This window comes from Gossypium arboreum, chromosome 1, assembly GCF_025698485.1.
Source record: "Gossypium arboreum isolate Shixiya-1 chromosome 1, ASM2569848v2, whole genome shotgun sequence".
Classification (NCBI taxonomy): Eukaryota; Viridiplantae; Streptophyta; class Magnoliopsida; order Malvales; family Malvaceae; genus Gossypium; species Gossypium arboreum.
The window spans coordinates 59,256,755-59,273,367 of NC_069070.1; the positions used below are offsets into that span (position 1 = coordinate 59,256,755).

General features: G+C 33.5%; 2 protein-coding genes across 7 annotated transcripts in view; one reads left to right on the top strand and one right to left on the bottom strand.

The window, feature by feature from the left end:
* LOC108482703 (187-kDa microtubule-associated protein AIR9) overlaps nucleotides 1-7,657 on the top strand; it is a 29,300-nt gene extending 21,643 nt beyond the window's left edge. For all 4 annotated transcript variants that reach the window (XM_053028811.1, XM_053028803.1, XM_053028802.1 and 1 more), the window contains exons 31-38: nucleotides 368-506; nucleotides 736-917; nucleotides 1,737-1,892; nucleotides 2,680-2,811; nucleotides 3,094-3,152; nucleotides 6,744-6,776; nucleotides 6,874-7,005; nucleotides 7,231-7,657. In XM_053028811.1, the coding sequence (XP_052884771.1) occupies nucleotides 368-506; nucleotides 736-917; nucleotides 1,737-1,892; nucleotides 2,680-2,811; nucleotides 3,094-3,152; nucleotides 6,744-6,776; nucleotides 6,874-7,005; nucleotides 7,231-7,407 (1,010 nt within the window). In that variant the 3' untranslated portion in view covers nucleotides 7,408-7,657. The remainder of the gene's footprint in view (nucleotides 1-367; nucleotides 507-735; nucleotides 918-1,736; nucleotides 1,893-2,679; nucleotides 2,812-3,093; nucleotides 3,153-6,743; nucleotides 6,777-6,873; nucleotides 7,006-7,230) is intronic.
* A 156-nt stretch (nucleotides 7,658-7,813) lies between these two features.
* LOC108482705 (cationic amino acid transporter 1-like) lies at nucleotides 7,814-10,463 on the bottom strand. 3 transcript variants are annotated; one of them, XM_053028814.1, is made up of 3 exons: nucleotides 10,291-10,463; nucleotides 9,806-9,835; nucleotides 7,814-9,712 (listed from the first exon to the last, which is right to left on the bottom strand). In XM_053028814.1, the coding sequence occupies exon 3, from the start codon at nucleotides 9,691-9,693 to the stop codon at nucleotides 7,915-7,917; it is 1,779 nt and encodes a 592-aa protein (XP_052884774.1). In that variant the 5' UTR covers nucleotides 9,694-9,712; nucleotides 9,806-9,835; nucleotides 10,291-10,463; the 3' UTR covers nucleotides 7,814-7,914. The 3 variants fall into 3 exon arrangements, with proteins under 3 accessions (XP_052884774.1, XP_017641314.1, XP_017641315.1); XM_017785825.2 differs by lacking the exon at nucleotides 9,806-9,835 and having other exon boundaries at nucleotides 10,291-10,451; XM_017785826.2 differs by lacking the exon at nucleotides 9,806-9,835 and having other exon boundaries at nucleotides 7,814-9,704; nucleotides 10,291-10,450.
* Nucleotides 10,464-16,613: the final 6,150 nt, after the last annotated feature.

A 16,613-nucleotide genomic window follows, 5' to 3' on the forward strand; every position in this document is an offset into this window, starting at 1 on the left:
GAAGACTTTTAGAATTTCATTATTTGTTTGTTGTGAAAATTTCTTCTACCTGTATCTTCTGTCCCATCTGGTCTAGTTCTGCTGCTGTTATTGTCTTGTATGTTTCAGCTTCGATTATGCAAGTTATGATTTCAAGCCTGTTTACTGAGTTATACTTCGTACCAGCAACCAATGGATGTTAGCACTGTTTTGGTATATGAAAGGGGAGTACTACTAGAGAGCATAGAATTTTTATCCAATCTTCCATCCCTCCTCCTAGCACTTGAATATCATAATCGATATTAAGTACCAAATATTTGTTATTTATTTATTTTGCAATTTCAATAGCATTATTTTGATTTGAATTTCAAAATTTCTTGCCCTTTAGAGCTTCCAATGGTAGAGATGCTTGCTCTTACTGGGAAGGCAATAGAAGGTGATGTACTAACTGCAGTTGAAGTGATTTCAAAAAGTGAAATCCAACAATGCGTTTGGAGCAAGTACAAAAAAGATGTGTGCTACCAATGGTATTTCCACATCATACATAATCTTGTTGAGATTCTAAATCAATCACTAAAGTTCCTAATCCTATCTTTGTTATGGAACTTTTGTAACATGAAGCTGAATTATGAAGGGAATCAGTTTTATAGAATTAAAAAGAATTGAACAAGAAAAGGCCGTAAAAATAAATTCTTGTTTTTCTCATTTCTGCAATTGCTATTCATTTGTTTTAGGGTAACATAATGTATTCTGCAGGTTTTTTTCATCAGAAACAGAAGATAGAAAATCCTTTGAGCCCTTACCATCACAACGCTCCTGCTCTTTTAAAGTTTGCTTCGAGGACATTGGTAGATGCCTAAAATGTGAATGTATTGTGACGGATGTGTTTGGAAGGTCAAGTGAGCCAGTTTATGCTGAGACTGCTCCTGTATTGCCAGGTTATTTGCATATCACATTCTTCACTTTATTCTCTCCTAAGGAAAATTTCTCTTTAAAAATTTAGTATGGTTAAAGCCCTTTCACTCATTGTCTAACTTCATGTTTGGAATGAGATGGTCATTAGAAAGATTTCTGCTGTGGGTGTCAGAGTAATTACTTCTATGTGAGCTGCTCACCACAACTAAAAGTTATTTGCATATCACATTCTTCACTTTATTCTCTCCTAAGGAAAATTTCTCTTTAAAAATTTAGTATGGTTAAAGCCCTTTCACTCATTGTCTAACTTCATGTTTGGAATGAGATGGTCATTAGAAAGATTTCTGCTGTGGGTGTCGGAGTAATTACTTCTATGTGAGCTGCTCACCACAACTAAAAGTTATTTGCATATAACATTCTTCACTTTATTCTCTCCTAAGGAAAATTTCTCTTTAAAAATTTAGTATGGTTAAAGCTCTTTCACTCGTTGTCTAACTTCATGTTTGGAATGAGATGGTCATTAGAAAGATTTCTGTTGTGGGTGTGAGAGTAATTACTTCTATGTGAGCTGCTCACCACAACTAAAAGTTGATGTTCGTGATTCCTGTAAAGTTAAATATGGCTTCCAGTTTTTAGTTTGGATAAACTCATGTTGCAAAACTTTGAGGTGTAAAATGGGTGCTTACCTCATTGGAAGGTGGAGGAAGTTACGGGGATAAGTTAATATCAAATAGCATCAAATATAAGAACTACTAGCGCTGTTACTTTTTACATTAAGAATTTATTGATTTGTTCTTTCCTTCTGCTCCTTAATTTGATACTGAAATTCTCTTTTTCTTCAGGGATTCCTAGAATTGATAAGCTAGAGATTGAAGGGAGGGGCTTTCATACCAATTTATATGCTGTACGTGGCACTTATTTTGGAGGAAAAGAAGGAAAAAGTAAAATTCAGTGGCTTAGATCAATGGTTGGTAGTCCTGATCTTATCTCCATACCAGGTATGCAAAAGCCATGGGTCTGCTAAGGATTTTAGATATTGACATAACTGTTTGACTGAAATTCCAATCTTTGGATGCACTTATATACTTTTTCCCTTGTTTCTGGTCAAAAGTTGAGAATCTAGTTTCTTAGTTCCTTTTACATATTGTTCTAAAGATTGACTGATCAGGTTAAAGTGCCCGAATCACAGTTCAAAGAGTTACCGCTTACTTAGTTTTGTAGGAAGCTGCAGAGTTGAGAAATAAAGGATAAATCTACTGCCTGCAATGCTCTGCAGCTTTAAGATTCCTTTATTGAGATACCAAAATTATTTTATGAGATTATGAGGAATATGATTTATTAACTGAAAACTTTAAAGCATAATGTCCAGGTTCCAATCTTCTGACATATTGGTTATGAAAGATTGACTGATCAGGTTACAATGACCGATGGGTACCCTGATTGTGATTCAAAGAGGTAGCTTTGGCTTTGTCTTCTAGGGAGTTATAGAAGAGGGGGAAAAAACGAATATACTGCCTGGCTATGTGCTGAATGCTTTAAGATTCTTAAGATATTAAATTTCTCTTAGGGTACCCTTATTGTGATTCAAAGAGGTAGCTTTGGCTCTGTCTTCTAGGGAGTTAATAGAGGGGGGGGGGGTTATGTGCTGAATGCTTTAAGATTCTTAAGATATTAAACTTCTCTTATGAAATTATGAGGAACCGTATTTATTAACTTGATTTAAAGCTTAGGGTCCAGGCTTCAATCCTTTATATATTTGTTCTGAAAGATATACTGATCCTGCAGGTGAAACAGGGAGGATGTATGAAGCAAATGTTGATGATGTGGGGTACAGGTTGGTTGCTATTTATACTCCGGTCAGGGAGGATGGCATTGAGGGACAACCTGTTTCTGCATCAACTGAGCCAATTGCAGTCGGTAATTCTGACCTTCTGCTCTTTTTTCAACCAATAATATTCTGAGGTTTTCTATTGCATTTCTACATGGAAATGAATTCTTCTCATTCTGTTTGGCTGAGCATGGGCTCACCTGGTGTTAGATGGCTTTCTTATTTCCGTTCTTAGTAAATAGATGTTGATGTTGTCTGTCCCACAACAAAGCTCCAACTTGAGCTTTGAACAGTTGTACATACTGTTCTTCAACTTTTCATGTATTTTATGTCTATCCTTTTTCTTTATTTGGTGATTGTTTAAATTGCAGAGCATGATGTTTATAAAGAAGTAAAACAGAAGCTTGATATTGGATCTGTAAAGTTTGAGGTGAGATTATATTCCTTGTTTTAAGTGATTGGTATTTCTTTTCACCTTATAAGTTTTTTCTCTTCCTTAATCTACTCAGGTTGTGGTATTGATGCATCTTTCTATTTTTATTACTGAACAAGTTTTAGGAAGAAGAATGATTCTCTCTTATTACTTCTAATCTGAATACAGCCTTTTAAAGAATAGCAGGAAAAATAAAAAAGGAAATAATCTCTAGAAATTAGCCTATCCCTAAAAATTAGTAATTTGATTATGGCTAATAGTACAAGGAAATTCCTAGCACTAATGTAGAAAATCTGCTTAATTTAAGGAATTCCAACACTCCCCCTCAAGCTGGAGTGTAGATGTGAATCAAACCCAGCTTGCCCATAATTTCTTGAACATTTTTCTTGAAATGCAACCCCTTACCAGGAGTCCCTTTTAAGTATCTCAATATCCTGTAGGCAGCTTCCAAATGTTTCTCCGTTGATATCTCCCCTGTCTACTTCTTCTCCATCCTTATCAGTTCCTAATTTAAGGTTGGGTTCCATAGGAGTCTTGTCTATGTTCTTTGGAGTTTCTACAGAGTCAACATTAGAAACAAAGGCATTGTAGGATTTAGACAAGTTTCCATAGGATACAAACCGAGAAATGGGATGTTGAGTGCAGCTCCTAGTGCCCTTTCTTACTGCAATTGGAAGATGGATGGAAGATGAAGGAGGTGAAACTTCTTCCTCAGGACAGTCCTCGGGTAAAGATGGCATAGGCACTGCTGTTTCGGTCTCAGGCAGCTGATGTCTCCGAGAGTATACATGAAGTCCCTGAGTTTTTCCTTGTTGTTTTTCAGAATGAGTGGGCTGTTTTTCTTCATTAGTACGATTAATCACCCTTGTTTCTTGTTGCTGAACAGTGGAGATAGGAAAAACAGGTTCCAAAACAGGAATAACAGTGGCTGTAGGATTTTCAGCAGGTTTTGTAGTTGTGGTAGGGCTGACAGGTTCCAAAACAGGAATAACAGTGGCTGTAGGATTTTCAGCAGGTTTTGTAGTGGTGGTAGGGCTGATAGAGTCTTGTGGTATAATGAGAAGATTGCTCAAGGTCTCATCTTCACTAAGTATCTCCCCTTGAAGATGAGAGGCTGAAAAATATGGCTCGTTTTTGAAGAAAGTAACATCAAGGGACAAATTTTCAGTAAGTCTCACTGTCCCCATTCCAGCCACCGGCGAGTAAGATCCATCAGCTATGCGAATCCGAGAGTGATCATGACAAGGTAAATAGGTGTGAAACAAACTTAGATTACCTGTCATGTGGTCGGATGCACCCGAGTCTAGTATCCAGGAAGTTGTGATAGGTTCGTGTGTAGTATTTAAAGCAGTACCTTGAATAGCTAGTGACCCACTGGCTGTAGGAGTCCCGAGTAGTTTATGAAGACCCTCAAGTTGAGTTTTGGTTAGCCTAACATTCTGAGCATCTTCTTCAGTAGTAGATATCATTGCTGCCTTGTTTTCTTTCTGTTTTTTTTCTTTAGGATAGCCATGGAGTTTGAAGCATTTCTCCTTGGTATGCCCAACCCCATTACAGTGGCTACACCATGCCTTTTTGAACCAAAATCAATTCCATCTTTGAACCTTTGAGATTGAGGGCCTCTTGAAATAAGAGCAGAGTTCTCGGAAGGATGATGACCAGCTAAAGCCAATGGTTTTAATTCTCTTGCGTCTCCCAACATAATAAGACGCCGTTTCTCTTCCTTCCTTCAGCAAATGCTTCTCCTATGGTTGGCAATGTGGTTCTGCCTAGTATTCGTCCTCGGACCTTATCAAGATCACGATTTAGTCCTGTTAGGAACTCATAGAGACGTTCTTTGTTAAGATGATCCATGAACTTGGTGTGTTCCAAGCCCTCGCCCCAATCAACTTCATAATACATGTGTAACTCCTGCCATAAGATCTTTAGGTGGTTGTAATATTGAGTGACTTCAAGTGTTCTTTGTCGAATATCTTTCAACTTTAATTTGATCTCGAATACTTGGGAAGTATTTCCAAGATCCGAGTAATTCTCCTTGATTGCATCCCACATTTCTTTGGCGCTTTGAAAAAGATACGTTCGCTTATATGACCTTCCATCGAATTTATAAGCCAAGCCATAACCATTGAGTTGTTAAGCTCCCAAGTTGTATAACCGAGTCTGTTGATGCTGGTCGAGGAATTTGTCCATTAATGTACCCAATTTTTCCTCGCCACGAAGAACCATAAGGATGATTGTGACCATTGCAGAAATTTTTCCATCTAATCGATGATTTGTGATTATAAGAGAAGAGTTAAGGTCACCTTGTGGGATTCCTTGACCGTGATTTTGAGTTATTTGTGAGATCTCGCTAGAGAAATTTTCGGTGTCACCCATGGGAGTAGGGTTTCTAATAGAGAAAAACAGAACAAGAGAAGAGAAGTAAGAGCAGGATCAAATGGATTCCTGATGCTCTGATACCATGAACAAGTTTTAGGAAGAAGAATGATTCTCTCTTATTACTTCTAATTTGAGTACAGCCTTTTAAAGAATAGCAGGAAAAATAAAAAATTAAATAATCTCTAGAAATTATCCTATCCCTAAAAATTAGTAATTTGATTATGGCTAATAGTACAAGGAAATTCCTAGCACTAATGTAGAAAATCTGCTTAATTTAAGGAATTCCAACAATTACTATTGAGTATGAAGATATAGGAACCTGATTTTCCTTTCACCCATTTGACTTAAAAAGTCACAAGCATAGTTAGGACGTTCCTTGCTATGAGTTTTGTGAAGATCCAACCAGTTACTATTATTTTATTTTTTTCAAATAGATGTTATGTCAGTTTAGGAAGTTCCTTTTAAGTATTAAAACCAAATAAAGGAGCCAAATGACTAGTTTAGCATTGTTTTTGGAAAGTGTTTTTAAAAGCTGTGGTGGAAAAGTAGTTTTGAAAAGTTTGGTTTAAGATTTAAGTGTTTATCATTGTCAAAAAGTGCTTTTTAAATTAGAAATTTTGAGATATTATGTTGTCAAGTAAAAGAATATGTATTTAAATGATACTCAAATTAGTTAATATTATGATATATAAAATATATCAACTTAAATTGCAATAAAAATATAAAAATAATTTATTATAACTCATTATTAATATATTGATATATGAAATATAAATTTTAAATATTTTCTTAAACAATTAATATAAATTTTTGTAAAGTTTAATTTGAATTTGAATGTATAAGCAAATAAATTTCAAAGAGAAAAATTGTATACCCAACATAAATAGTATGAAAAAATTAGGGATGATAAATGAGCCTTAAAAGGGTGATTTTAAATAATAAAAAAAATGTCGAGTTTAAAAGTGTTTTCTAAAAGTAATTGTCTTTAAAAATATTATCTGCATACTTATGGTTGTAGAAGTGCTTTTGATATCAAAAAGTGTTTTCAAAAGCAATGGTGGAGACATCCTAAGTAGAAATATATTTGAGTCTTAATCCTAGGAAAAAAAATTATAAGACTGTGTAACTTGATACTTTGACAGATGAAGTGGCCAAGTTTGTTTATACTTTTTTGATTTCTGAGACTTACTGCTTCAATCTCTGGAGCAGGTATTATGTGACAAGGATCGTAACCCAAAGAAGGTTCTTATTTCATATCCTCCCTTCCGTTCTTTATATGGTTATTCTATTTCAGAAAGAAAAACATAATTATCTACATTTATCATTATTAATGTTGCAGGTCCCAGGAGAAGGGTGCCTTGAGAGAAGAATCCTGGAAATTAATAGAAAACGAGTTAAGGTTGTAAAGCCGGGTTCAAAGACTTCTTTTCCTGCTACCGAAATACGTGGAACCTTTGCTCCTCCTTTTCATGTAAGTTTGTTTCTTGACAGAGCTAATTTCATGTCGTTAGACAATGCAATCCACATTGTTGTCTTCTAGTTGGTGCATTAGATTATAGGTCAAATGAATTGATAATTCTTTTCAAGGACCTTTTCTCTCATATTAAGAAAATATTTTAGTGATGAATGACTAGATTGCTCATCAAGACTCGATTCTTTATTTTTGTTTAAATCTAAAGGATCCAAGTTGTGGCAGGTGGAGGTTTTCCGTAATGACCAACGCCGACTTAGGATTGTGGTGGACAGCGAGAACGAAGTAGACCTCATGGTGCATTCGCGATACATCAGGGATGTTATTGTTCTTGTGATCCGTGGTCTTGCTCAGCGGTTCAATAGTACATCTCTTAATTCTCTCCTTAAGATAGAGACATAAAATTTGGTTAGAAAATATAAACGCATCAAAAGGCAATCAATTGTAACTTTCCTTTTTTTAGGTCTGTGTGCTTTCTCACCCAAAGGTCTTTTTGTTGGTGCCATTGCCATCTTCGTTGTTTTAGCTTGTAAGCAATTTATATATATATATTATCCAGTGTTGGGTTTTCAAAGCATTAGGGGAGCTGCAGGTGTTTCGCTTGTGCGTAATTCATTATTTAAATGACGATATTCTACTCTATTCGCAAGAATTTCCTTAGTCTTATTTGATCATCTTTCCTTCCGCCTTTTTTATCTTTTTGTAGAGAAAACCAGCCTGGACGTTTGGCCTTGCCTCCTGAAATGCTTGAGTTGGTAATCTTAAAAATTTTAATATTAATTTTACAAATTAATTTGCACAAGCCGAATTAAAAAACATAATTTTGCATTAATATAATTAAACCTTGAAGTTACAAATAACGAAAATAAATAAGAGCAATATATAATAATAATCTACTCCAGAAAAGATTCAATGGTGGAGTTGTGATGCTCCTCCATCCTCAAGGCATGTAGCAGTAGCTGCTGAAGTTGTATCAGTAGTCTCCTTAGCTGCATCATATGAAGCATGTAGTGCAATGAAAACATAATAGACCAGCAATAGCAATGTCCAGATTCCAAATCGCACATATGATGCCCCATCAACTGAAGCCATGATAAAAACGTTAGTGGCAAAAGAAGCTGATGGTAGCCAAGGCACTAATGGCACTCCCCACAACTTAGGTTTCTTTGCTTCCTTCACCATCAGATTTAGCCCAAGTGTAGCTATGAACCAAATGGGGACAGTCACTGCATATCCGATCCATCCATTTTTCCCAATCGCCCAATATACAGCAGTAGCAATTGAGGATCCTACCATCAACATCAAGAACAGGATCAGCTTGTTTCTGTTGGAGCTTGTTGTCTCACCTCCCACATAGTAACGTCTAACCAAAAGCGCCAATGCAACCAGTGAGAAAATCAACAGTGTTGTCAAGGAAAGAAGGTTTGCCAGCACGTCAAGACTTGTGAAGAATCCTACGATGGAGTTTAGGAGGGTCATGACGACTGTGGCGTTAACTGGTGTTCTTGTTTTCTCGTTAATGGTTGCAAGGAAGGGTGGTGCCAAATGAGTGCGCCCTATGTGAGTGAAATACCGAGCTTGTCCAAGTATGTTGGCTAGCAAGACCGTGGTCATGCCCTTCAATGCACCTAAAGCAACAATATATTTAGCCCATTTCAGGCCTATGGCTTGGAATGCCAAAGTAAATGGCGCATTCACATCAATTTGGTAGTAGGGTTGGATCAAAATCAATGTTGCTGAGAGAAGGCAATACAGTAGTATTATAATCAACATCGAGCCTATTAAGCCGATTGGGATATCTCGACCCGGGTTCTTAACCTCTTCTCCAAGGGTTGCCACTCCATCAAATCCCACATAAGCAAAGAAGAGAATAGATGAAGCTTTCAGAATACCACGGATGCCATTAGGGGCAAAGTTGGAAAAATGTTGGGGGTTAGCTTTGGTCAAACCAACAATGAGAATGAAAAGCAAAACTAGTAGATGGACAATGGTGGCAATGGAATTGAACCTTGAGGACCCTTTGGTGCTCATACATGCGGCAATGCAGATGAGCAGTGAGACAACTGCTGCAATAGGGTCTAAATGGCTGTAGTCTTCGGGAAAGGATGAAGCATGGAAGCGGAAACTATTGGGGTCATGGTTGAACAAAGTAGCGAGATAGGAAGTCCAGGACCTTGCCACACTAGCACCAGCAACCACGTACTCAAACAGAATGTTCCCAGCAGCAATATAAGCAACGAAATCACCCAGCTCTACTCTAAGATATGTAAATGAGCCTCCCGCAACCGGTAGTTCCACACAGAATTCAGTGTAGCACAAAACCGAAAGCAGCGCAGTCATACCTGAAATAAGATACGAAACCACGACTGCTGGCCCAGAATGATTTCTAGCGGCTTCCCCAGTGAGGACAAATATTCCTGAACCCATCACAGCTCCAATCCCAAACCAAATTATGTCCCACCAATTCAACCTTTTCTTCATTTCATGCTGGCTACGACCACGTATTTCATGTAGTTCCATATGGTCCGCGGAACGTGCCAGCAGCCGGTCTCTAAGCCTAGATTTAGTGTTACACAATGCATTCAAATAGCTTCTACAACTCTGAAATGACTCTTCTGGCAAGAAATCTTGCTTGCTGCAACCGCATCCCCTCTTCTTACCCCCATTCTCATTCTCACCACCTTCCATCGCTATCCGTTCTGAAATACTAACATGTAAAATGTTTGAGGAATTAAAATGACAAATCATCAAATATCAGTTTCACAGTCGTTGTTATAAGAATGTGCGAGGCTCAACAGACCTTACAAATCCAGGTTGGCTCACCCTAGACCTAGAGGAAGAAAGTCAAGAAATTATTCGATAACTATGACAATGTATTCTCCATAAAAAAAAAAGAGAGATTTTATCTGTTAGGATTTTCTCTCCATCCAAATCCGAGCGCAATTGGGACAGTTGGATAGAATTGAAACCTTCTTCTTGGCTTTTCTATTTAGGGGTAATTTTTTTCAATGAAATTTGAGTTTTTCTCTACAGATCTCATCACTCAATGATGTAAAAATCTACCAAACAACTTCTCCACTATGATTATAAGTTCAATGGCTATAACCAAGAAAGATCACGAAGAAGAAGAAAAAAGGAAATGGAAAGCAGATTGCCTGCATGCACTTAAACATTACGGATTTCATGGGAGATCTCCTTTTGGATTTTATTCTTTGTTGTCATTTCGTGCGTGCTTGAGACTGAGATAATACAGAATAAAAAAAGAGAAAAGAAAAGAAACCATACCTTGAAAAGCTTGAAAGCTAAGCAGAGACTGTTAAATCTACAACTGCACTACAGGTTAAAATAATAAAAATGGTGAAGGCTATTTATGATAGACAGAGAGAGCTCTTTCCACGTGACAATTTCCCATATATGCTTTATATTTTCGATCCTATATACTGTTCCATTACGTACGATGCTCTCTAGGTGTGCGGTTATAGATAAGAATATTTGTAATTCAAATTTCCTTGTGTTTTTAAAAATAAAACTATTTCATTATTTGGCCGAATTTTGGTAATTGTTTTGGTTTGGCGTTTGATTTTTTTTTTAAATTCATTCTTGAATTTGACAATTAATTTTAAATTATAACTTTAATTTTTTTTAAATTAATCTATAATATATTTTAAAAAGAAGTTAGAGAAAAAAATTAAAATTTATTGTGAGAATAATTATAGGTTCAAAATTAATTTTAAAATGTTTAAACTTTAATGGGAAACAATTATCTAATTCAGATATTAAGGTAGAAAAATTTACCAAATTAAAAAAAGTATTTTAGATAAAAAAATTTAAACCCTGAGAACCATTACCTAATTTGACTACAACTATTGCATTAAGATACAAAAATATATTTGGAGTGATGGATGATTAATATAGTAACAAAATCAATTTCAGGATACTCTTCGGTATACGTTTTGTACATATGGACAGGTTAATCCAAGATTAGTTGGCTTCCAATTAAAGTAGAAAAAAACACCCATAAGTTTAAATATGCTAGCGGTCCTATGCTATATTAAACTTTGAATTTAGTTCATTTATTTTTAATTTTGACACATTAAGTTTTTGCATTTTTAATTTAAAAATTTGATTTTTTTTAATTTTGTAATTATAAAAAGACAGAATTATTATGAAATAATGAAAGGAAAGAATAAAATAAAGAGGAAATATAAATATAAAGAAATAATATAATAGAAAGATAAATGAGAGAACTTTTATTTTATTTCTTCTACATCTCTACCAGCCTTGTACATACTTCTATAAATATATCTTTTAATATAATACAATTTCTTAAGTTACAAATAGTAAATAGAGGTTTAATTACAATATAAAATCCTCATTATTCCAATAGAGGTTACAACTTTGAGAGTTATGGACATCTATAATAATATATTATTTATACCACTCATTGGATATCCATTAATAAAGAATAAATATGTCTCGTTAAAATATTATTAGGAAAAACTTTGTGAAAAAAATTCTAGTAAAGAAAAAAGAGTTGATTAAAAAAGGGTATAGTGTATATTTTACTCTCTTATTTTAACATCATTTATAACTTAATGTTGAGACGTTTAATATTATTTATGAATAGTAAATCATCAACATTTATAACAAATTTTGTTGATGTGTATCAATATAACAATAAAGTTCAATTGCTATGCTTTAGATGTTGCCAACAGTTTTATAAAAATCATGGATTTTATCATTTACTATTACCAACTCAATGAGTGTATTAGACACATAAAGAAATAGTACTTTAGTACCATCGTTTTATAACATAATTGTATGATCATTTATATTCCTTTTCAATATCTCCAATCCACATAAAAAATGATCTTCATTAATTTTGATTATATAAACACCACTGGATACTCAATAGCAATTCTTTATGATGTTATTGTGTGACCATTTGTCCTTATTGAACACTCGATCTTCGGATATACTTTTATTATAAAGTTTATCCAGCAAATAATTATTGCTCTTGGAAATTTTCAAAACTCCAATTATATTTAATACATAATATCAACAATAATAACATATATTTATAAATACATTGATTATTAAAAATACGTGAAAAACTCATATTCATATTTAATGATTTTCTTAGAAACTCAAAGTTTTATGCTTCAAGCATTAATCCTTTAGGGATTTTTGTTTTTTATTTTTATAATATTATCAAATAATTTATATCAACTTAATAAAATGTACTAAATGTAAATAAATAACTTGTATTTAGAGTCAAATTATTGCACTCAAACAAAGTTAATCATTTTCATAATCAAAGTCAAGTATCTTGTGAAAGTTTATTTTACAAGTCAATTCTAGATTTTATAACTTTTATTTTTTCACTATTATGCTACATGTACTCCACTTGGTTTTAAACCTTTTGGGAGTTTGAATTTCATGCTCGAGATACATTTCATAAGGTATGATAGAAGCGTTGTTGACAATAATTTCCTTTTGTCAGCTCCATCATCCTTAGTTATGACATTATTGATTGAGATATCTCATTATATTCATAATTTCATGTAACTGAACCACTTTTGAAACTTATGCCTTGGATTTCTTCATGAGTACCCGCCTTTTTTAACACGTGACCATATTCATTTCTTGCTTCTTTCTTTTAAGAATTTTTCATTTTATAGAACTGGCTAGTTTGTCATACTTCTAACGTGCCCAAGACTTATTTGGAAACACATAATTATTTAAAGCATTTTAGTTGATATATGTATCAGCTAGTATATGCAATATCTAAATGTCATCACTAAACATTAGAGCTGGCAAAATAAACTTGAGCTCGAAAGTTTGCCCATGTCGATCTAAGCTTGTAATGATCCAAGTCCGAGAAAGCCTGAGCCCGTCATAGATCCAAGTCAAAGATTGATCTAGCTCGAGCTTGAGATAAATCCGACCCAAAACTCGGATTCATAACTAAACAACCATGATAGACTTCAATAATTAATATAATTTTATGTTATTACTTAAAATAAAAATAAAATAAAATAAATGATAATTCTTTATTTTTAAAAATGTATTCATAAGCATTGTATATTTTATACTAAAATTTTATTAATAGGAAAAGTAATTGATAATAATTTTATGTTAAATTAAAAAGTGAAATAAAATTTTAAAAATATTATCTTAATATAAAATATTTTAATACTATAATTATATATGTATAATAAATATATAAAATTAACAATATTAAAAATATAAAATTAAACTTTAGTGATTATATAATAATATATTATATAACTATTACCGAAATGGAGACCGGTTACCTAACTTGACCTTAAACCGATATACTAAATTAGTATATTACTAATACATAAAATAATGATATAATATATAACTATTACTAAAAATATTAATACATATATATTATTCTAACGTAGATTATAGTAAAAGATATAAAATTATATGATATTATAATGTTTAATCATCAATGCATATATATAAACTATAAATATATTATATGATATGATATAACATTATATAATATAGTAGAAGAGTTAACTTTCAAATGTACAAAAGTGTAGGGACTTAGAGCATATCTTAACTAGTATAATAATACGCAATGATATATAACAATAAGTTATATATTGTAATAGCCCGTTTTTAGTGGTGTCGGAAAAAATAGTTTTGGGACAACAATTCAGACGAATGGGTTATTATTATTTTATTTATTAAATGTCTATTATATTAAGGCCGCATTAAAGTTTCGTTAAGAAAATTTGAAGTTTAAATAGTTAATTAAGTAAAAAGGTCTAAATCATAAAAAGTGTAAAAGTTGAATTCTATTAGTTAAAAGGGCTAAATGGCTATGGAAAGGAATGTTAATGGACTAAATGGTAAATATTCCAATTAAAGAGTTAGTGGATATGCAAGGAAAGATTTTAATGAAATTTTAATGAATTTTAAAGGTTAATATGGTAATTTGATAATTAGGTTAAAAGATTAAGTTAATTAAAAGGAAAATAAGCTATCATCTTCTTTCTTTTCTTATGTTTTGAATTGAAAATTTCCATTTAAGAGGAGAAAAGCTTTGGTTTTGAATTCTTCCTTGCATGGTATGTTTTTGAGTTCATTTTAGCTTAATCCTGAAGCATCACATTCAATCTCAAAAGTTTTGTTAAAATCAGGTAAGGATAATAAAGGAGCATTTGTCAAACAATCTTTAATAAACGTGAAGGACTTCTCTTTTTCCTCACTCCATTGAAAATTAGAGTTTTTCTTGATAATTCCCGTAAAAGGAGCAGCCAAAGTACTAAAAATTAGGAACAAACCTTCTATAGAAACTAGATAAGCCATGGAAACTTCTTACTTGACTAAGGCTTGTAGGTCATGGCCACTCTCGAATTGCCTTTACTTTCTCTTGGTCGACTTCAAGACCTTCTGAACTAACCACGAATCCTAGGAAAACAAGTTTGTTAGTACAAAATGAACACTTCTTAAGATTAGCAAACACCGTTTCCTTTCGCAACACTTCCAAAACATATTTCAAATGATAAATATGATCTTCCAGAAACTTACTATAAATCAATATGTCATCAAAATAAACCACACAGAATTTACCAATGAAAGAACGAAGAACATGATTCATTAAACGCATAAAAGTACTTGGTGTGTTAGTTAAGCCGAAAGGCATAACCAACCACACGTACAAAACATGCTTGGTTTTGAATGCTATTCCACTCATCACCTTCTCTCATTCGGATCTAATGATAGCCACTATTGAGGTCTATCCTAGAGAAAAGTTGAGCTCCACTTAACTCATCCAACATATCGTCTAAATGCGAAATCGAATGTCGATATTTAATGGTGATTTTTTGATTTCTAGATAGTCCACACACATGTGCCAAGAGCCATCCTTTTTAGGCACCAAGAGTACAGGCACGACGCATGGACATAGGCTCTCTCGAACGTACCCCTTTTTTTCAACAATTCAGTCACTTGCCTTTGTAATTCCTTAGTTTCTTCGGGGTTACTTCGATAGGCTAGACGGTTTGGAATTGTGGCTCCGGGCATGAAATCGCTTTGATGTTTGATTCCTCGAATAGGCAGCAGACCACTTAGAATGTCCTTCGGAAACACATATTCAAATTCCTGTAACAAAGTCACAATAGAAGAAGGGAGTGTGTCATCTAGATCATTAGTTCCAAATAAAATTTCCTTGTACATGAGCACAAGTACGAGCTATTTCAATAACAAGGATTTAAGAATTTCCCTTTGTTTTGTATAGACACTCAATTTTCCAATCTTATTTTCTACTTTTCCTTCTTTTTCTTATCGGTTTTTTAACTCACTCTCTTTATTTTTCTCTCTCGTTCCTCATTCTTTTCTTTATTCTATTCTAATTTATTTTCTTTTTCTTGCTCACTTTTTCCCTCTTGATCTTTTGCTCTTAATTTTTCAATAGAGTTTTTCAATTTAAGCTGATCTTCATATACTTGTTTAGGGGTAAGTGGCGCCAAAGTTACATTTTTCCCAAGATGTTTGAAGGTGTATCTATTAGTGTAACCATCATGTATGACTCGATGGTCGAACTACCATGGCCTCCCCAATAGCAAATGACCAGCATGCATCGACAGAACATCACACAACTTCATCGCTATACTTACCAATGGAAAAGGCAACAATGACTTGCTTGGTGACTTTGAGTTCTCCTCCATTATTAAGCCATTGCAACTTGTACGGATACGGATGTTTGGTGGTTGCTAGACTAAGTTTTTCCACCAACATGCTGCTAGCAACATTCGTGCAGCTACTGTAACAGCCTGATTTAGACCCTAATCGGAATGGTGGTTTCGAGACCATGAATTCGAGTAAAAAAATATTTAAAAATTATTTACTGTGTGTGAGTTGTTATCTGTGAAATTTTCGTGATTTAATTTTGTCATTTAGGTGTCCGATTAAATAAAAGGACTTAATCGCGTAAAATAAAAATTTGGTGGTTAATTCTAAAAAGGGCCGAAAAGTGATTGTTCTTTTAATATGGAGGTTTTATGTTGCAATTAAACCATTAACATATATAGTGGACGGTAATAGCCAAGTTTATAATGGTTTTATATTATATTATAAAGGTTAAATATGTAGATTAGTTAATAAACTTATATTAATTAAAAACCAAAGTTATCATATTCATTTTTTATCTTTGTTCATAAACTAAATAAGAAAGAAAAGAAAAGAAACCTAGTTCGACCATCTTCCAAGCTAAAATCAAGGTTTGTTCTTAGTCAGTTTTTGATAATTTCTATGTTTTTGAGATCGTTGCTTTGAGTACTACAAAACCCATGCTTTAATTTTTGATTTTGATGAATATTTTGAGTTGTGCCATTGTTGATAGCTTGTGATTTTTGTTGTTTGATGATGAAATATGAAAGATATGTTTTAGATTAACATGTTTTCTATTGGAGTTTTTGATGATTTTGAGTAATTAGGACTTAATTACAAAAATAATAACTTGAGGGACTAAAATGTGAAATTAATGAAATATATGGACTTGTATAGGTATGGGTACCATTCGACTTAACATGGGTGCTTTGAAATTTTGTGTATTTTGTGTTTTGTGC

What these genes read in the sequence shown, in the direction of transcription:
- LOC108482705 (XM_053028814.1), bottom strand. Translation starts at nt 9,693, where the DNA reads ATGGAAGGTGGTGAGAATGAGAATGGGGGTAAGAAGAGGGGATGCGGT.